This window comes from Lemur catta, chromosome X (genome assembly GCF_020740605.2).
Source record: "Lemur catta isolate mLemCat1 chromosome X, mLemCat1.pri, whole genome shotgun sequence".
Taxonomy (NCBI): domain Eukaryota; kingdom Metazoa; phylum Chordata; class Mammalia; order Primates; family Lemuridae; genus Lemur; species Lemur catta.
The window spans coordinates 35,148,776-35,170,572 of record NC_059155.1 but is presented as its reverse complement, the minus strand read 5'-3'; the positions used below and the strand labels follow the sequence as shown (position 1 = coordinate 35,170,572).

At 35.2% G+C, this 21,797-nt stretch overlaps 1 protein-coding gene across 6 annotated transcripts in view; it reads right to left on the bottom strand.

Moving 5' to 3' along the window:
* LOC123628576 (integrator complex subunit 6-like) overlaps positions 1 to 21,797 on the bottom strand; it is a 59,608-nt gene that overhangs the window by 6,989 nt on the left and 30,822 nt on the right. For 4 of the 6 annotated variants that reach the window (XM_045538369.1, XM_045538371.1, XM_045538374.1 and 1 more), the window contains 6 exons: positions 19,997 to 20,149; positions 16,880 to 17,012; positions 5,256 to 5,350; positions 4,148 to 4,258; positions 1,684 to 1,902; positions 678 to 801 (listed from right to left, as the gene is read on the bottom strand). In XM_045538369.1, coding sequence (XP_045394325.1) covers positions 678 to 801; positions 1,684 to 1,902; positions 4,148 to 4,258; positions 5,256 to 5,350; positions 16,880 to 17,012; positions 19,997 to 20,149 — 835 coding nt within the window. The remainder of the gene's footprint in view (positions 1 to 677; positions 802 to 1,683; positions 1,903 to 4,147; positions 4,259 to 5,255; positions 5,351 to 16,879; positions 17,013 to 19,996; positions 20,150 to 21,797) is intronic. The other 2 variants (XM_045538370.1, XM_045538373.1) reach the window with 1 other exon arrangement.

Sequence of the window (21,797 nt, the reverse complement as noted above, 5' to 3'; positions counted from 1 at the left end):
CTTAGCATCCAGAGAACCTTGGTTGGTGGGTCTTAACATTTGAGGATTTAATGAAATCTGTAGGTTCTCTTCCTAGAAAAGCCCCCATAAACACAAAACTTTGTGTATAATTCAGGAGGTTGGCTAGGCTAAAATTTCCTCATTTTAGGGGACAGGTGACTGTTTAAAATTAATGACATGGAGTAAAAGGAAATTGAATAGTCACAATTATCCTGGATGCTATCAGATTCGTTACTTTCATGTAAATGAGGTATTCTTTATTGAACTCATCACAGTAGGCTGGGTGGTATACAGTGCTTGGGGGTGCACGTTGGGAAATCTGACAGACCTAGATTCTGCCATTTTCTGAACGGCTAAACCTGAACAAACTACTAAAATGCTCACTGTTAGTTTCCATGTTCATAAAGTGGGCATAAAAACAGTATCTCCTGGGGCTGTTTGAGGCTTACAAGAGCTAAAGCACAGCAAGTGCAGTGTATATGCTGGTTTAATGCACTCTTGTCCTTAAATTTGAGAAAAATAAACTGTGCCTGGGTAGACATAGGGAGTCAGTGAAAACAGGCATTCTGAACACTAAAGTACTACAAAATAACCTACTCATTATGAAACAAACACTTTTGTGTAAGTCACGCCTGGCATTTTCTTAATCAATGAAAAGTACTTCATAGTTCATTTACCTTCATCTTGTCCAACAATGAACTTGTGCATTTTTAGCAAATTGGATCTCATTCTGGTCAACTGGTCTAAAAGACCTCTACGTGGAATATCATAAGCATTTCTATATGTCTGAGGTTTCAAATCCTATTTGAAATGAAACATAATTTCAATAACTCTAAGACTTTTAATACAGAAATGTAATACTTAATCCTCTTAAAATCTTATTGAAGAGAGCTATATTGAATACAAATAACCACAGTAGAATTTCCCAAGTGGAAAATTTTCATTTGTGTTCTAAATTCTAAAACATCTACACAGTATTAAAGTCACTGGGAATATCCCTTTTCAAGTATGTCATTTAAAACACCAAATCCCAAGATTTATACCCATGGTAGCCTTGCAGGACCATTGTTTGGACTCCAGATTTATTCCTCAGACAGCCATAGAGGTGAGCTGCTGGGATCCCCCTTCAGGAAAGCAATGCCTGATGCCGCAAGGAGTGCAGTAGCTGAGAGCCTCCTGCCACAGTGCCTTAGGGATCTGCTGCAACATTGAGCTGAGGCCGTGCTCTTCCCAGGCTGCCCATGGCCAGTGACTGAGAGGCAGGGGTGTTAGGGCCTGGCCAGCTCTGCCCAACATGGCCCTCTTCTATGGAAAATCTCGGTGCCAGAGGTCACCGTTGTGTTGGTCAAGACTTTCTCCACGTTTCATTAACGTCTGAGCCTCTTCACATCACTTTCTCCTTCCTTTCCCCCTCCTCTCACAGGTGCTAGATCAGCTCTGTGGCCTGAAGGCTCTCCCTGCCCATTCCAGCTCACTCTCCCCTTTACCTTTCAGGGGTTTTACCCTGAACATCTTGTACATTTCATTCCATATTGGTACCTGCTGGCAGGGCATTGCTAAACTGGTCCATTAATAACTACTAACTCCAAACAGGATTGTTATTATTTCAAAATGAAAGAAATATGAAAGACATAAATGTATCAGATATGTTTAAACAAATGCAAACTATTTGTCACCAGTTACCTTGTTTAAGAGCCCTACTTGGAAGCCAGCAAATTCTTTGGTATTCAATTCTGTTGGTCTTGGTACAGTCTCTCCTGTGATTTCTTTCAACAGTTTTCTAAAATTTTTATTGTGAATCAAGGACACACCACCTCCAGAGTGATTTTTCACTTTGATTCCAATTTCCTGGGGAGGTTTCTTCCCCACTGATGCTAGTATTCGTTCTGATTCTAGTTTGGTCTAAAATGAAAGTATATAGCATGTTATGAAAACATCTACATTATCACTGTCACTTTTACTACTTAAGAAAGATAATTTTAAGAACCACACAGAATAATTTTCAATTGCAAATCACAGAAAAATGGGTAATTAAGCATTTTCCTGTGCTTCTCTGTACTACCACAGCAAACAGAGAGAGGGGGCTAGAAAGACAAATAACTCTTTTTTTTTTCTCTTGTCTAGTGTCAAAATTATGATTGAATCATTGAGAGAATAAAAACATGGGTAAGAATTTCATTCATAGACATTTAAAAGTACATTTTGTTATCATAAAATCTACTCTAAGTGAACATACTCATTTCAGACCCAGACATAAAGGTTTAAGACTCTATATTTAAACATGTAAACTAATGCTAAAATTCAGATCACATAGATTGGGATTACACCTGAAAAAATTAAACTGTTTATTTCCAATATTAGACTATCCAAAAAAGTCTTAGAAGGTAATGCTTAATTAAATAGATATTACCAAGTAAATAATTTGTAAAAATCCTCTTAATAAACACTATTATACCATATTGGTTAATATTGCTTGAGTATATTGCAGCAATATATATTTGGCATATTTTGTATTTTACATACATCTGAGATGGTTCAAGAAACACTGGTGGCATAGTTATTAAATTAGTAATCAAATTAGTGATTAGAGCTATTACAAATTAGTAATGACCTTTTCTCTTTCTCTAAAAGAATCTACCAATGTCCAGTAAGCCCCCCAAAATTTTGGATTTCTTATGGTTTGGTCAGAGATATTTATTAATTTTCTCTAACTATGGGAGTTAAGTCTATGTTTATTATCTCTAAAAATATTTTTAAGCCATGAAATATGAGGTAAGAGCAAATGAAGGGTCTGTTTCCTTAAACGGTCTTAAAAGCTCATTTATAACACTATACAAGCAATGTTCCCCCGAAGGTCCCAGAACTTGCATTAGTTTCGCCTCTGTTCACTATTCTTGCTTGTGGCTACATCTGCTGACACAGCCTTAAAGGCCTAAGTTAAACATCAAATAAAAAATCAATAGATCAATAGATACATAAATAAATAACCAAACCAAAACATTTACAACAACAACAAAAAAATCTATTAGCAAAGAGGAAAAGGGGTCAGGGGGACACTTGGTAGATGAGAAAATCTGGGTTTTCCTTTAGTTTCTTTTGCATTTATGAGCACATTGGACTGGTAGGAGCTGGTAAGCTCCAGACCATACTGAAGTTTTTGCCATTTCCTGGCAAGGTGTGTCAGCATCCCAGTTGAGGCGTCCCTTTGGTCCTTTAGTGAAACCTAACTCTTTGCTTACTACTCTTCATTTTCTAAAGGCCAAACTTCCAAATATATCCAACTTGAACATTATAATATCACTGCAAATGCTACTACGGTTCCCTACCTGGGAATACACTTGTGCGTAAGATAGTAAAACTGTGGCATTAATTTGTCATATAAAAGAACACATTCATATGGCAGTAAAACTCTAACTCAGTAGTTCTCAAACATTTCCATCCTACAAGAATGGTCTAGGTAGAGGTGAGAAGTATGATAAGGAGGGGTGAGTGGAGGATGAGGTACTAATAGAGGGGGCAGGCAAGGGACAAGGTGAATAATGGTAAATGAGGAACAGATGGAGGGTGAGAAGAGAGGAGGCTCAACTCCACTCTTCAGGTCCCCTTGGGGCCTATCACCCTCCAGTTTGAGGAACACTAGTCTCATCTCCCCACTCTCCAGGGAAAAGCATGTAGCTGTTTATCCAAGGGCTAGCATGCGAGTGTAAGTCCTTCATGTGCCTGAAAACTAATTTCAGGCAAGTCATTTAATCACACCATGCCTCAGTGTGCTGACATAAAAAGGGGGGATGCTCTAGCCCAATGTGATCTGAGGAGAAACTAGGTTGAGGATAGACCAAAAAATGTGACCCGTGAGGGGATTCTATTAAGCCTCTGCCCCTCTTAGGCCACAAAATATCAACCAGCTTGTGGGGAGGACAAACTGGCAGGCAAAAGGAGAAATGGCACAGCATCAAATGATACTGACAGACCCTTAACTGCAGTTTAATGGTGAAGCTAGAAGCCATAGAGAATCACATTATTACTAATCCATAAAGTGTAGAGATATATACACATTTAATTTGAAAAATTACAGTTACACTAAAGAATAAGGAAATGCACTTCTGAGGGCAAAGGATTTTTGTTTGTTTGTTTTTACCAATACTACCTGTTGGCTGAGTTTTTTAAGGTAAGAGATAACACTGTAACTAAGTCCACAATCTAAATTATCTGATATCAGATTTGGAGCTCCCATCATCCTTAGTGCTTTCTTTAATGGCTATAAGGAAACAAAATACACAACAGTAAGAATAGAATAAATCTTAAAATACTCAAAGTTCAGTTATAAGGGGCAAAGGGACATGATTCATTTCTTAGAAGTCAAGGTGCTGCACATAAAACCAAACATGGAACATTAAAAAGTGGCAATGAAAACAGCAGAGAAGGAGCAGAAAGTAAAAAAATCAGAAGAGAGTGGGATAGGAAGAGCAAGTAACAGCAAATTCAGACAGGTAAATTGCGTTCAGTCTTATTTCCCAATCATAAAATCATTTCACGTTGCATCTTATTGCGCACCCCATTCCAGCCATGGTAAATATGAACACACCCCAATTTCTCCTCCCAGTGACACAAATGGCACCATTTGAGATCTGCCTTTTCACCTCTAGAAACTTGGCTTAAAGTTTACCACATCAACCTCTGAAATGGTTTTGATAGTCTTAGATTATATTACCAGTTCAAATCATCATGAATACTTTCCTCCAATTATAAAAACCAAAATGAGGCCAAGTATTTGTGTTTTTTACTCTTTTTGGATCACACCCACCACCAGTGCCCCAACTTCATGCTGTGTCTAGGACACGCTTAAGAGGCAATAAGCAACTATAATGTCTTCAGATTTTTTTTCCAGAGGTAAAACCCATATTGAGCATTTCTAGAGTTAAAAAGGGAAGTTGACGTAATATATGAATCTAGACCTATTTATTCTTAAATTCCAAAATTATAATTTCATAAGGTTACTTTTAATAAGAGAAACACAGATGTGTTTTATAAAAATAACCATGGCAGTTAAAGGAAATAAAATAGAAAAAACAGTTCTTTTTTGATGCCACTATGACATCTCCAAACTCTTACACATGATTTGAGAGGGCAGTGATAACACAAATATCTGCAAAATAAAAACATAGCTATCTTATTGCAAGGGTAAAGATTTTGACTCATTGGTTTCTTGTGATTAGAATTATCACTGATACATGTATATACATACAAATACATACTAATAAGTAGTATGGAGGCAGAGTTTTTAAGTAGCTGTCAAAAGCCTGTCGCCACTTCAGATTTGGCTTAAGCTTGTGAACTTTAAACAAGTCATCTGTAACAGAAACACAAATAAAATGTTATATCATTCCAGTCCTGAGTTCCAAGATCTAACTAAGTAACTCACATTTAGAAATTTCAGATTTCCATTACAGTAGATAAACTTTTCATTGGAGTTTATTTGATTATCTTTTTTGGTGGTTGTAGTATTTACCAAAATTATATATAGTATTTCTCCAGAAAATGAAATAAATTCTCAAGTTACATGTTCCTCTTCTGTTTGCGATGCTACATAAAATATAATATTAAAACATCAACTCTGATCCACTTGAAATATTTTCCCCATCTCTTACATATTGGTAACTTAACTGAAGTAATTTTCACTCAAGATAGAATCCATGGCCACAGGTTGATGGAATAACATTTCTTTCATTTAAACATAGAGGGTATTATACTTTTTGCTGAAAGGTCAAGGTAAGAGACTTTACAAAGTATATGAGAACAAAAGCTAAGCCTCTAATCTCTAGCCAATGATGGGCAAGCTCTAATTACATTTTGGATTTTCCTTAATCAGTTCATACTTTGTTTAGCCATATTTCCACCCTTCTTCATTTCTTTGATTTCTGTGGTCAAGCATTTTGAGCCAAACTTTTGGGTCAGTCAAATGCGAGTTAACAGTTGGGTGATAGTAAAAGCAAATAGAGATGTTAGATCAAAGTTTAAAATTCTGTACAACTAAACATGTTTCTTGAATACCATGTGCAGTAATATAACTAAAAATATTTACCTCAAATAAGCAGACATTCCCTATCTTTTCACACTTAAAATTTGCTTATTTTAATAATCCAAATAGATTATATATACTGCATGAACAGTTCCTTCACATCTCATAATTTCCTACACATCTCATTATTTCCTTTCAAGTAATTAAAAATCAGTATCCTCAGACATCAACATGAACCTGCCATATGTATTGTAAAGATACTATACCAAAGATACTATAAATTTACCCTCTATTTTGTTTTGTCAGGTTTTATTAGTTCTCATTTAAGAAATGCTTTACTTCCAGAGACAAAACTATCCCTATGCCAACATGCATCATTTCTCTACAAATAGGGCTATCCTTTGAAATTCTAAATTACTTGAGTTAAGAAAAGTGACTACATATTTCCTTCCTTTTACTGCTATAATAAATTATTCACTCTTGCTAAAATGAATTTACAAAGTCATAAAATGTAAGTCTTTTGTTAAAGATCTGAAGAGATTTCTGGCTCATTGCAGCAAGCAGGTCCTTTAAAGACCATTCATATCCTGACAAAAAGGAATGAGAGACCATGGACATAGCCCGTTACACTGTGCCTTTACCGTGGGGTCTGTTGGGAATTGGGCAGATTTTAAAAAGTAACTGACAAATGTAAATACTGGAGAGACTTTTAGATATAAAAAGATTAGATAATCTGAGTCAATAATATTCTGTATTTCTAACAATGCCCCAAGGGCAATGATCCCATCCAGCAGCTGGTTTAGTCTAATTATTTCTTGTCAGATTTTTTTAAATGAGGGTCAGGAGAACGAAAATCTTCCACAGTCTAGATTAAGGGTAGCAAGCTCTTAGGGTTACACTGCTTTAGTCACAACCTCTGTAGCTCAAAAATGATTTCCATGGCATTCTATTCATATGGAGTCTCTAGGATGGTACAGTAAAGATGTCATAAACAATTAGCTGATCAATATTTGAGAGAAGAGTAGATGAGAAAGAAGAATGAGAGTCAAATGATGCTTCCAACACCTCCCAAACAACTGATATTTTCTCTTCTAATTCCTTTCTCTGCATTTCCCTCTTCAAAGAGAAGGAAGACCTGGGTTTGAGTCCAAGCTCAGCCACATCCTTAGCGGAGTAAGTTTGGAGAAATTACCTTTTTGAGCATCCATTTCGTCTATAAAATGGGTTAAATAATAATTGCCTTACCACAAGACTATTCTGAGGAACTAAATTATGTATGTCTGAAAATACTGTATAAAATGGAAAACAAACCAGTGTAAGCTGTGACACATCAGATATACAGTGACTGATACATATCAAATTATCCAGCTTCTATTCTCTATTCTCACACCCCTTCCTTTCTTCCTCCTCATCATAACTGGTCTTAATATGGAGCTAAATTTTATTTTTTACACAAGCTCATTTCTTAATTTAAAAAAAAAAACAGGTGTATTGAATGTGGTACATTTAGGAAAAGAAAAAAAAAGAAAAGTTGTTACAAATGTTCTAGTTTCTGCAGTTATTAGGCCTCAATAGAAAAAATAATTTCCTAATTTCCTGATTGAGAGAGATCTTTTGCCAATGACAATAATCTGATGACCTCCCTCTTGACATGATTCTTCTGGTAGCTCATTGATACAATTAAGCCTCATTTACCAGGCCCAGAAAATAAGATATATTATATTCTCAGTTAAGTTTTAGTGGTTAAATAATTAAACTTTTGTTAACTACTTTTGATGGAAATCTTGTATTAATAAAGAGGAAACAAGGGGCACCATTATGGACATTCATACGATGCAGTAATATATTAACCTTTCTGGGCACTATAAAGTATGTGTGACTTAACTTGCCTTTTTACTAACTATCCCTGCCCACGAAAACTGCAACACTATACAATAGCCTTATAGTATATCTTTAGTATGGAATAGCAGTACCTTCAGAGTTACTAAGGTAATGTGGATATTAATAATAGCAATAATAATAATAATAATCACATTTACTGAGCACTTACTATTTGCCAGGCAAGTTCTAAACAATATAATTGTATTAACTCATTTAATTCCAACTAAATCCCTTTGAGTTAGGTATTATCATTATCCCCATTTCACAGATGAAGAAACTGAGGCACGGAGAAGTTAAGTATCTTGCCCAAGTTTATAAAGCTAGCAAGCAGCAGAGCCAGAGTTCATACCTGAGTAGCTATGCCCTACAAGCCCATACTCTTAACTATTATGGATGTTATACTACCCAGAGAATGAAGTTATGGTAGAAATGTTGAGTTCGTGCCTATTTCAGAACCTCAACAGGAAATCCAAGTTTGGGATTCAGGGGCACAAGTGCCTCCAGCCTCAAAGGATGTAAAAAACCCTATGCTCCTCAGACACAGATTATAGAAAAGCCTGGAGATGGATATTTGAAGACAGGGGAAGAATGAGAACTGACTCAAGAGTGCAATGGCCCTCAACTGGATGTGTGGGGTTAGGGAAGGGGCAGTAGTCAAAGATGCTCCCAGGGCTTCTGGTTTGGCATGTCTGCAGAGAGATGGTAATGCTACTAACTAGGCTATGGAGAGAAGAGGAAGAGCATGGTAGGGGTGGGTTAAGAAGTTCTACTTGGCTTGAAGTCACCCTTGAAACACCCAGAAGGCTGTTGGGCAACTGGAATCATTTAGGTCACCATGCTCTAGGCAGGGGTGGATTCTCAGTGTTGTAGGCTGAGGAGGACCAGGGACACATGCCACACATGTCTCACCAGTGACAGAAAGCATTTCAACCAGAAAGAGAACTTGGCATTTGATTCCTCAATGAATGAAACAGACTAAAAGATGACCAGAAAGACAGTGTCAGGATTTGACTTGGCATAGTACTAGGGAGTCTGGAGATGGGCAACATGTGGCAACTTAGGCACAGAAGGTTTTAGGCAAAGGAAGAACTGAATGCTTAATCACACTATACTGCTTTGTGATCTCCAATACCTGTAGGATCAGCAAAGGCCAGGATTAGAGGATGTGTCTTACTATTTTAAAGTGCTATACACCTCAATTTCTAGTGGAAGACCAGCTATTCTAGTTAGAGAAATTTTCATGTAATAATTTGGAAGACAGGCTGAGTTTAGACCAAAGATGGGATCCTGGAGTTCAGTTCCTAATAGTTCTATAGGACGTTTACCATTGCTCTGTGCTCTGTAGTAATGAGGCCACCTCCACCCATGTGGTGTCAGTGGAGGTCAAGTGGGGAAGCATAACGAAGCATTCCTACCTCTCCTAGCCAGGGAGGTATCATTTTAGTGAGGATCTAGAACTCTCACCCCCACACAGTAATAACATGGACACTTCCCTCTTTGAGTATCAATGAAAAACAAGAACCTGGACATCTACCCCCACCTTGCATTAGCATTAATGAGGCAGCACGTCCCAATCTCTGCCTGGGGTGTGTGAGAGGAAGTAAGCTAAAATGTAATATGAAAAATGTACAAGTTTCAATTGAAAATCACTCATCATACCAAGAACTAAGAAGATCTCAAAATTAATTTAAAAAGACAATCAAGGATGCCAACACTGAAATAACAGAGATATTAGAACTACCCAACAAAAAATTTAAAGTAGCCATCATAAAACATGTTTCAACAAGTAATTATGAACAGGCTTGAAACAAAAGAAAAAATATAAAGCCTCAGCAAAGAAATAAAAAATAAGAAGTAGAAGATATAAAGAAGAACCAAATGGAAACTTTAGAACTGAAAAATACAATAACCAAAATAAAAAGCTTGGTGGATGGGCTCTACAGTGTAATGTAGGGGACAGAGGAAATAATCAGTGAGCTAGAAAATAAAACAATGTAAATTATCCAGTTTGAATAGTAGAGAGCAAATAGACTGGGAAAAAATGGACAGAACCTTGGGAACCTGTGAGATTATAAGAAAGGATCTAACATTCATGTCATTGGAATCCTGAAAGGAGAAGAGAAAGAAAGTGGGGCTGAAAGAGTACTCAAGGTAATAATGGCTGAAAACTTTGCAAACCTGGAAAGACACATAAACCTACAATTACCCACTGGGTACAATGTATACTATTTGGGTGACAGATACACTAAGTGCCCATACTTCACCAGTATACAAATCATCCACGTACCAAAAAATCACTTGTAGCCTCTAAATCTATTGAAATAAAAAAAGAAAAAAAGAGAGACATAAACCTACAGCTTCAAGACTTAGCTGAATTAACCTCCAAAAGAATAAATCCAAATTAAACTTCTGAAAAGAAAACTAAAGCTATAACTAAATCTTGAAAGTAGAGAAAAACAACACCTCACTGACAGGGAACAAAACAATTAGAACGAAAGTGGATTTGCTATTAGGAACCAAAAGAACAGTAGGAAGTGACACAGCATTTTTTTCAAGTGCTGAAATAAAGACTGTCAACCCAAAATCCTATACTCAACCAAAAAATCTTTTAGGAATGAAGGAGAAATCAAGACATTCTCAGATGAAGGGAAACTAACAGAATTTGTCACCAGCAGACCTATCCTTAAAAAATGGCTAAAGGAAGTTCTCTAAACAGAAATGAAACAGTAAAACAACAAATCTTGGAATGTCAGGAAGGAAGAAAACAATAAGCCAAAAATAAGGGTTAACACAACAGACTTTCCGTTTCCTCTTGGGTTTTCTAAATTATGTTTGACAGCTGAAGCAAAAGTTATAATATTGCCTCATGTGTTTCTAAATGTATGCAGAATAGTTCAGATAATTTTATTATAAGTGGGGGAGGGAAATGTGATATAAAGAGATTAAATTTCTATACTTCACTTAAATTAGTAAAATAATAACAATGGGTAGACTGTAATAAGTTATTTATATATAACACCTAGAGCAATACTAAAAAAGCTATCCAAACAGATACACTCAAAAACACTACAGATAAATGAAGATGGAATCCTTAAATATGTTCAAGTAATCCAAAAGAAACCAGGAAAATGAAAACAGAGAAAACAAAGAGAAAAATATAAAATGGCAGACTTAAGCCCTAACATAACAATAATTATATTAAATGTAGATGTCTAAATACACCCATTAAAAAACCAATATTGGCAGACTGGATTAAAAAAACATGATCCAAAATTGTGCTGTCTACAAACAATTCACTTAAACATAATAGTTATAGGCAAGTTAAACAAAAACAATAAGAAAAAATATAGCATGCAAACATCAAAGAAAAGCAGGAGTCTATATATTAATATCAGATAAGGTAGACATAAGAGCAAAGAAAATTAGCAAAGATACATTATATAATGATCATTCCAGGAAGAATACACATGGATACTAAATGTGTATGCACCAAATAACAGAGCTGTAAAATATGTGAAGCAACAATTGATGGAACTGAAAGAGAAATAGACAAATCCACAAATATAGTTGGAAACTTCAACAGCCCTCTTTCAACAACTGATAGAACAAACAGACAGAAATTCAACAAGGATATAGCAGAAATGAACGACATCATTAACCAACAGGAATGATTTAATAATTATAGAATACCCCCTAATAATAGGAGATCTACATTATTCTCAAGCTCCTATGGAATATATACCAAGGTAGACAACATCCTCTATATAATACAAATATGTTAACATATTTATAAGAATGGATATCATACACAAAATGTGTCCTCTAACCACAATGGAATTCAACCTAGAAACTAGTAACAGAAAGATAACAGGTAAATTTCAAAATACTTGAAACTCAAATATACACTTCTAAATAATTTATGGATCAAAGAAGAAATCTCAAGAGAAATCAAAAGATATATTAAAGTGAACGAAAATGAAATACAATATTTAAAATTTGTGGGAAGCAGCTAAATTAGTGCTGAGAGAGAAATTTATGTCACTATGTACTTACATTAAAAAGAGGAACAGTCTCAAACCAATAATCTAAGATCCCACTCCAAAAATCAAAAAAAGAAAAGCAAACAAACCCAAAGCAGGGAGAAGAAATTGATGAAATTGAAAAAAGAAAAACAACTGATAAAATTAATGATACAAACAGTTGGTTCTTTGACAATATTAATAAAAGTGACAAACCTTTAGCAAGGCCAACAAAGAAAAAAGACATAAGACTCACATTATCAATATCAGGAATGATACAGGTGATATCATTATAGATCCTGCACACATCAAAAGGATAGTGAGGAATCACTAAGAATGACTCTATACACATAAATTTGATAACTAAGATGAAAACCAAATCCTCAAAAGTACAAGTAACCACAATTCACTCAATGAAATACATAATTTGAATAACCCTATAACTATGAAAGAAATTGAATTAATAATTTTAAAATTCCCAAAAGGAAGGTCTAGACCCATGTGGTTTCACTTAAGAATTCTTTAAACATTTAAAGAATAATTAACGCCAATTATATACAATCTCTTTCAGAAAGCAGGAGAAACACTTCCCAAGTTGTTTTATGAAGCTAGTATTACCTTGATACCTAAACCAAAGACAATACAAAAAAGAGAAAACTACAGATGAATATCTTTCATGAATACAAACACAAAAATACTCAACAAAATATTAGCACACAGAACCCACTAATATATAAAAAGAATTATACAACATGACCAAGTGAGGTTTATTTCAGGGATGCAAGGCTGGTTCAATATTTGAACATCAGTCAATGTAATCCATCATACTAATAGGCTAAAGAAGAAAAATCATATGGTCATATCAACTGATGCAGAAAAAGCATTTGAGAAATTTCAACACTTATTTATGATTAAAAATACTCTCAGAAAAATAGAAATAGAAGGAGAACTCTTTAACTTGATAAAGGAAATCTACAAAAACATCATACTTAATAAAAGAATGAATGCTTCCCCCTCAAGATTGGGAACAAAGCATAGTTGTCCGTTCTCACTACTATCATTCAGCATGGTGCTAGAATCTCTCTACAGTACAATAAGGCAAGAAAAGGAAACAAAAAGCATAAAAATCAGAAAGGAAGAGGTAAAATTATCTCCATTTGTAGATGACATAATTGTCTACATTGAAAATTCCAAGGAATCTACAAAAGTCTCCTAGAACTAATAAGTGAGTTCATCAAGTTTGCAGGACACAATATAAACATGAAAATCAAATGTATTTCTATATACTAGCAGTGAACATGTGGATACCAATGTTAAAAATAGAACACCATTTGCAATCACTCAAAAAATTGAAATACTTAGGTGTAAATCTAACAAAACATGCATAGTACTTGTATGCAGAAAACTGCACAACATTGGTGAAAGAAATCAGAGAAGATCTAAATAAATATTTGCAAGTCACATATCTGACAGAGGACTAGTATCTACGATATATAAAAAACTCTCAAAACTCAACAGTAACAAAAGCAAACAATCCATTTAAAACATAGGCAAAAGTCAGTTCTCCAAAGAATGTATAAGATGGCACATAAGTGTATGGAAAGATGGTCAATACCATTAGCCATTAGGGAAATACAAATTAAAACCACAATGCTATATCACCATACACCTATCAGAATGGCTAAAATAAAAAAAAAATACTGACAACACCAAAGGCTGGTGAAGATGCAGAGAAACTGGATCACTCATGCACTGACAGTGGGAAAGTAAAAGGGTATAGCTGCTCTCAAAAACACTTAAGCAGTTTCTTAAATAACTAAATATGCAACTACCATGGGATCCAGCAACTGCACTCCTGGGCATTTACCTCAGAGAAATGAAGACCTGTCCTCACACAGAAACCTGTACACAAACATGTTTATGGTAGCTTTATTCACGATAGCCAAAAAGTAAAAACAGCACAGATGTCCTCCCACAGGTAAATAGCTAAAGAAACTGTAGTATATTCATGCCATGGTTTACAACCCAGCAATAAAAAGGAATAAACTACTGATATATGTGACAACCCTGGATGAATCTCTAGAGAACAATGCTGAGTGAAAAAAGCCAATACCAAAAGGTTACATATTGAATGATTTCATTTATATAACATTCTTGCTTGATATGATGAAATTATAGAAATATAGAATAGATTAGTGGTTGCCAGGGGTTAAGGAGGAGGTGAGGACATGTGGCTATAAAAGAGCCACATGAGGGATCCTTGTGATGATGAAAATGTTCTGTAACTTCATTGTATCAATGTCAATGTCATAGTTGCGATATTGTACCATAGTTTTGCAAGACATCATTTGGGAAAACTGGATAAAGAATACATGGGATCTGTCTGCATTATTTATTTTTTAAAAAAAATGTTATTTAAAAAATTGTGTTAAAAATACATAACATTTGCCATTTTAATTTTTTAAGTGTAAAGTTTAGTAGTGTTAACTATTTTCACATTGTTGTGCAACAGATCTCTAGAACATTTTCATCTTACAAAACTGAAACTCTATACCCATTGAACAACTCCCCCTTTTCCCTAGCCCCTGTTTCTATGAGTTTCACTACTTTTAATACCTCATATAAGTGGAATCATACAATATTTGTCTTTTTGTGACTAGCTTATTTCACTTAGAACAATGTCCTTCAGGTTCTTCCATATTGTAGCATGTGACAGAATTTCCTTTTTTAAGGCTAAATAATATTACATTGCATGTACATACCACACATCCATCAATGGACATTTGGGTTATTTCCACCTCCTGGCTATTGTGACTAATGCTTCAGTGAACATGAGAGTGCAAATATATCTTCAAGATCCTGGATTCAATTCTTTTGGATATATACTCAGAAATGGGATTGCTGGATCAACGGCAATTCTATTTTTAATTTTTTGAGGAACCTCTATACTGTTTTCCGTAGTGGTTGCACCATTTTAAACTCCTACCAACAGTACACAAGGATTGTAATTTCTTCACATTTTCACCAACACTTCTTATTTTCTGGGTTTTTTTTTTTGATAGTGACCATCATAATGGGTGTAAGGTGATATCTCATTTTAGTTTTGATTTGCATTTCTCTAATAATTAGTGATATTGAGCATCTTTGATATGCTTATTGTCCATTTGCATATCTTCTTTGGAGAAATATCTATTCAAGTCCCTTGCCCATTTTTTAACTGGGTTATTTGTTTTGTTGTTGTTGAGTTGCAGGAGCTCTTTATATATTCTGGATATTAATCCTTTAACAGATATGATTTGTAAATATTTTATCCCATTCTATAGGTTGTCTCACTGTTATGTCTTTTGATGCACAAAAGTTTTTAAGCTTGACATAGTTCCATATGTCTATTTTTACTTTTGTTGCCTTTGCTTTCAATGTCATCTTTCTCTGTATAATTTCTTACAACTGCATATGAATCTATAATTATCTCAAAATATAAAGTGTATAAGTGGTATCATGTAGTATTTATCCTTCTGTGTCTGGCTTATTTCAGTCAGCATAATGTCCTCCAACATAGTGCCTATAGTTAACTGTATTGTATACTTGAAAATTTACCAAGAGAGTAGATCATATGTTAAGTGCTCTTATCCCAAAAAATGACAATAATAAATGAAGAGGGCAGGAGGAAACTTTTGGAGGTGATGGATAGGTTTGTGGCATAGACTGAGGTGATGGTTTCATGGTTTATACTTATCTTCAAACTCATCAGGTTGTATACACTATATATGTACAGGATTTTTGTATGTTAATCAGACCTCAATAAAGTGAATAAAAAAAACTGTACTCAGAAAATACAAAATTAATACCATTAACAGTCTAAATGAACATTATCTAATCTCTTTACAGTTGTGGAAACTGAGGTCATAAAGGCATATTTAAGAAAAGGGATAAATAAGTCTGCAAAATACAGACACTTTTATATTGGTGGTAGTCTTATTAACCTCAAAGACATAAACTGGATCTTGTATTAATGACAATAACTCTTAGAAAGAGGATAGTTTTAGATTGGACTAAGAAATAAAATAAATAGGCTATACAAAACAGTCACACTAACATATTTATGATGATTCATTTTGAAACTTCTTAACTCTCAATATTTTAAAATATTGCCTTATCAGTACATAATTTGCATGTAGTATTTATAACACTAAAAGTCTTATGCCTTTCATGATCATATGAAAACTTGGTAAAGATTTGATCCTTTTTTCAAAAATTAAGAAACCCCACCAGATAAAAACATTCACAACTTTACAACTAGAAAGATACCATGCAGTATTGCATTACTCTAAATAGATGTGACTCTTCAAATGAGAAAAAAATTTCTGTACACATTTTCAGTAGTATCTGAGTAACAGCTTCTTGAGTTGTTCTTTTTAGAGTTTTGCCATGGAAACCGCATCTTCTACAACCACACTTATTCCAGAAGTTACTCTTGCACCTATTTCCTTAACTCACCACTCTGCCTAAAACAGATGCCTCAAGAGCATTTAATCTTCTGGGGAGAAATGAGTGCAAGCCAATACTCCCGTGGAAGCTCTATTTTCTGAAGAAAACCATCTGATTCTTAGAATGTTAACCCCAATTAATGGTATTTTTGGTCCAAATTAGTCTGCAAAAAACTCAAGTGCACTTCAAACCGGGGGCTGGGAGAATGTGCATTGCAGCTTGTAACCCAAAGAGCAGCGTAAGAATCACACATCAAAGGTCAAGTATCTCTTCTGTTCAGTGTAAAAACAACAAAAAGAAAACACACAAAATAGAAAACAGTAGGCAAATTATATACTTTCAAATCAGTTTTTGGACTTTTATCTATCCTGGTATCAATTATTCTTTGACTACATTTAAAATGCTTAGTCCATTATCTAGTTTTCATTTTGTTGTATTTTAAAGATGATTAAATAGCACATATTTTACTTACCTAAAAGAGGAAGTAAAACTGGGTAATTGTAAGGCATCACAAAGAGGTTTACACAAGTTAAAGTCGTACTGGCTTTTAAATAACCAAATGGATATCCAAGTTCATTGTATTTTCCACTGCTAGTAACAAATACCTGAGAACATGAAGTAATATACAGTGCTGACAATAAGGATTTTATGTCAAGCCAAACTCACAGCAACGTTCTATAGCAGCATCTATGGCACAATGGAATTGTAATTTAAAAATAGGAATTGTGCTTTTAGTCTACTGTTACATCAAAATAGATCACACTATATGAATATTCAGATTGCAATTCTATAAATTATATTAAGAAGTGAAACTGTACTATGCAACAACCATTCAGAGACCATAGGCCACATCAAAAATACAAAAATATTCAGTTGGTTAGTACAATGGAAAACAGGCTGAAATACCATTAAGTGACACCAGCCATTAAAACAAATTAACTTCTTAAAAGAACAAGTGGTTAAAAAAAAAGGAACAAAAGAACAAGTGGTGACCAGAGTGTAGACTTTTAGAAAAATGGAACATGGCCCCATGCCTAAAGCACAAAATTATAAAAATAAAGCCCACTTAAAGGATTATGTAAACAGTCCTCATATGTACTATTATTATTAAGTCTTTGCTCTATTTCCCTTTGCTGCCCTATTCCCTTACCCATTTATTCATCTTATATTTACTGAGCAACCTATTATAAGCCAGGCACTACTGCTAATTATTTTGAGGCAGTAAGGAAATGCTTTGGTTCAATCTGGAAGGCATTTTCTCTTACAAGTTACACTGGTAGAGCAAACATTCAATAAGATTAAAACATTAATCTTTATTCCATGTGACTATCTTCTTATTCCTTATTGACATTCTTGATTTGATATATATATCATCAGCCCCCATACACTTGATATGCTGTATCAGAGTCCTCTAGCTACCATGTTTTTTCTCTGTGTTCCATGTTCAGACTGTTTGGTCCAAATCAGGACACCAGTATATACTTTTAGTGACCTTGACTCTTACTTTTGCAAGATCCTTTGGTAGGATCACCTAAGATAAAAGTCAAACCCTGATGTTGAACAGAATTCATTTACCTTGCTAGTTCTTGGTACCAGCAATATCACCTGCCAATTCACTAAATTCTTGTTATATTTAGTTATCACTGAGAATAAATCTTTCCTATGTAATTTATGACTCCTATGTAATTTATGACTTAAAACATGAGTTGTGCTAAAACATGTTCTACTGGATTCTGTCCCATAATTTAAACCCTAATAGAAACAGATAGCTATAATAAAACATGCTGGATTTTATTTCCTATGTGTATATTAGAAGAGGGAAAAATTCACCATGAAGGATAAAAAATTTATATACACACAGTGTAAGGGGTCAGCCTTAGATTCCCATGAAGGGAAAGCACTGTTTTTAGTTCTCCTTCCTTCCTTCCTTAGTCCCTTGAGTTTTTTCAAAGTCCTTATCACTCACAGATTCATAAAATTTGGGGGTTCCAAGGGATCTTTAGAGACCATCTAGTCCAGAAAAAGTAAGTGCCTGGTACAAGGCCACATAGTTGATGGCAGAGTCTCCATTATGGTTTTGCCAAATTTGCTGGCTCCTGGTTCATTTTATTCTTTTTCACTCCTACTGATTCATCACATTAAAAATACTCTAAAACAAAGTAACATAAGGTATAGGAAAAAGACATATGGCGTATTTAAGGGGCTGTATAGGAGCGAGGACAAGATTTAAGTTTCTTTGGAGAAGGTTTACAAGGAATGTGCTATATAGAAAAGAGGGGTTATTTTAGGGAAAAAGTATAATTTGTAATTTTATTTGCTTTCATTGAAAAAATGCTTTTCGACCTATAAATTTAAACCTCATATATTTATTTTAAGTTAGCAATTTATCATCCACATTTCTACATTTCTTGCACTTTCTGGGCAAATTATTAAGTATATGGCTCAATGAATGCTCACAAAGTGAATGTACATGTATAAACAGCACCCAGGTTAAGAAACACAACATGACCAGAAACGTCCTCGTGTTCTCTTCTGGTCACTAACCTGCACCCCCCAAGAGAAACCACTATCATAACTTCTAACAGAGTAAGTTAGCTTTACCTCTCTTTGGACGTATATAAAATGGAATCATACAATATGTGATCTTTTCTGTTTGGCTTTTTTTGCTCAGTATTATGTTTGTGCGATTATTCTGTTTCTTGTGCTTTTACATCCTTGCTTTAAGTCTGCTCCTTTTTTATAACTCGTTTTAGCACCTTGGGAGAATTTAGCTTGCAGACATTGAATTATTGTAGCAATAATCTCACATTTGAGGATAAAACAGATGGCAGTCTGAAAATGTTCTTTGTGTAAATAGAGCCTAACAACTACTGATTGCTATATGATCCTGGAGTTTAGAAATAGAACAAACATCTTTACAGCGTAGGTCTTTTTTGTTGCATCTAAATTAAAAGGCTGTGACTTGCCATGTCTGGATTTTTACAAATTAAACTCCATAGGTGACTCCATTAGCCAATCAGAAAGTCCTTCTGGCTGAAGTCTAACACTTGGAAGAGCCAGGGTATGATATCTCTGTGCATTTGTCTCCTCCAAGTAGTAAAATACATACTACACACACCAGTGTGATCTGTACTACAGGAAGAAGGGTTCTATTACATTACACTAATATAGATATTAGTTTCAGGGCTTATGGTTATCTGCCCAAACTATCCTGTACTTCCAATCTGTCAAGTTCAAACTAAGGGCTGAGAACCTTGCTTCAGCTGCAAAAGCCATACCTGAATAAAATTACATCCTTTAGGTTAGGGATTTTTAACCTGGTGTCTGTGGATGGGCTTCAGGGTGGAGAAGGTCTCCCAAATCTTCAAATACATAGTTTCATCTGACTTTATTGGATTAAGTGACAATTTACAGTAGACTAATGATTCATATGAGTCTGAAATTATTTGCTTGGTGCTGTCGCTTATTTGATAGCATTTGTGAGAAATATGAACAGATTCAGTCTAATTATTTCAAGATTAACCTCTTAAAACAATTCCTAGATCTCAAAGTGGTTACAGACATTTGGATAATAGGTAAGGATAGGTACCTGCCAGCAGGTATGGGGAGACTTTCGTTCCAAGATGTACTGAGTTAAGGGTGAAGGTTCAAGTTCATATTTGTCAAAGGGAAGTTTGTCTATTACCATTGGCTCACAATCTACACAGGAGAACCTCACAATAGGATGAGATGTTCGTGGAGGCTAAAAAAAGAGTAGAAAAGATGATCAGGTATCAAGAAAGCTTACATTTCTGACAATTCTGCAAGCCATTTTGTATTTTGTTAAACCATCACTGAAATACAAACTAGTGTTTTGAGAAAGAGCATTACTAGAATCACCAGTGCATTCTAGTAATCACCAGTGGCTTTCATGGGAGAGGGTACTCAGATCCTTTCTCTCTACCATCTACTTGGCATTGGGAAGAGGAAAAGTAAATTACAAAACTCATAACTAGAGTTTCAGTGAAGTAAAAAAAAACTGCTTTGAATATGTTTAAGAAGTAATTATGATCTGTAGGATGAACTCTGAATTTCATATCTACTTTGCAACCTCAAAGCATTGTCTACTCTTCATTCCTTTACACCATGAGGTTACAGATAGTTCAGATACTACTGGGGAAGAGGAATTCATGCAACTTTCAAATGAAATAATGACAGAGCTCAAGCCACTAACAAGCAAAATGAAAAATAGTAAAGGCATGGAACGGGCAAGATAGAGAACAATAATGAGCCAGCCACAATTCCAGGGATCAGATGAATTTTTGCAGCACTGCTAACACCCACATGCTTGCCTTGAATAGCTGCAGCTAGGGATGCTTTGGGCTAGGCTGCAAAGGCCTGTGTACCTGGGTTACCAGAGCAGATTAGTTGAGAAGTCATTTTATGAACAGGTTTAGCTTGTGTGACTGGAGAGCACCAGAGAGATAAAGGAGGACAGCAAGGGCAATATGGAAAGACAGGTAGACAGGACAAGTCCCAGGGACAAGGGTGAGAAGTGGGTCAGCCTATTCTTGCTGAGAGATCTGTAAGGCTAATATGAATATGCAAAATATCTTTGCTTCCTTTGTAAAAAATAAAAACAATCTCATTTGCCTTTATAATTTACAGACTTACAAGATGTTTTCGGGTTGAGAAAAATAGCCCTCAAATGAGCTTTTAAAGATGGAGGAAAGGTAACACGAGCTATGTGTGGATTATCTGGAATTTCTCTTACTCTAGTTTTTCATGATCTCAGTTTTAATTGGCCTTGTGAAATATTTCTGACTTCTTAGATTTGAACATGTATTAATAAAAAAGCAATAAACACATGAGTGAAGCCTCTTCACCAGCAATAATGAAGTAAATGCACCATAAAACCTATTCTCTGGGGTTTGAAGGGGCTGAGATTTGACAGGTGTGCCACCTTGGAGCCCTGAGGGGAGGAGTGGGACATTTATCCTCATGCACAGCAGGAGCTGAAGGGCTCTTCAGTCTTACATTCAGGCCTTTCATGGCTACTCCTGAAAAAAAATTCAGGAGCCTAAAAACAGTAATCCAGTGCCACTCCACTCTAGCCTGGGTGACAGAGTGAGACTCTGTCTCAAAATAATAATAATAATCCAGGAGAAAATGAAGTTCACTGTCAGAAATTTCTAAAACTTAGAATGATTAGCTGAAACAGGAAGGTGTTAAACTAGAGAAGTGATCTGTTTGCTCAGTGGCCCCCATCCCCTGCCCACACAAGAGAAATTACTCAGGCCTTCTTAAATTTGGAGGGAGAGGAGGAAGAGGAAAGAGAGAATAGGTTTCGTACAGTCTCCCTGAATACTAGGCACTGTCCCCCCACAAAAAAGCCACTTGATCTGGTATGA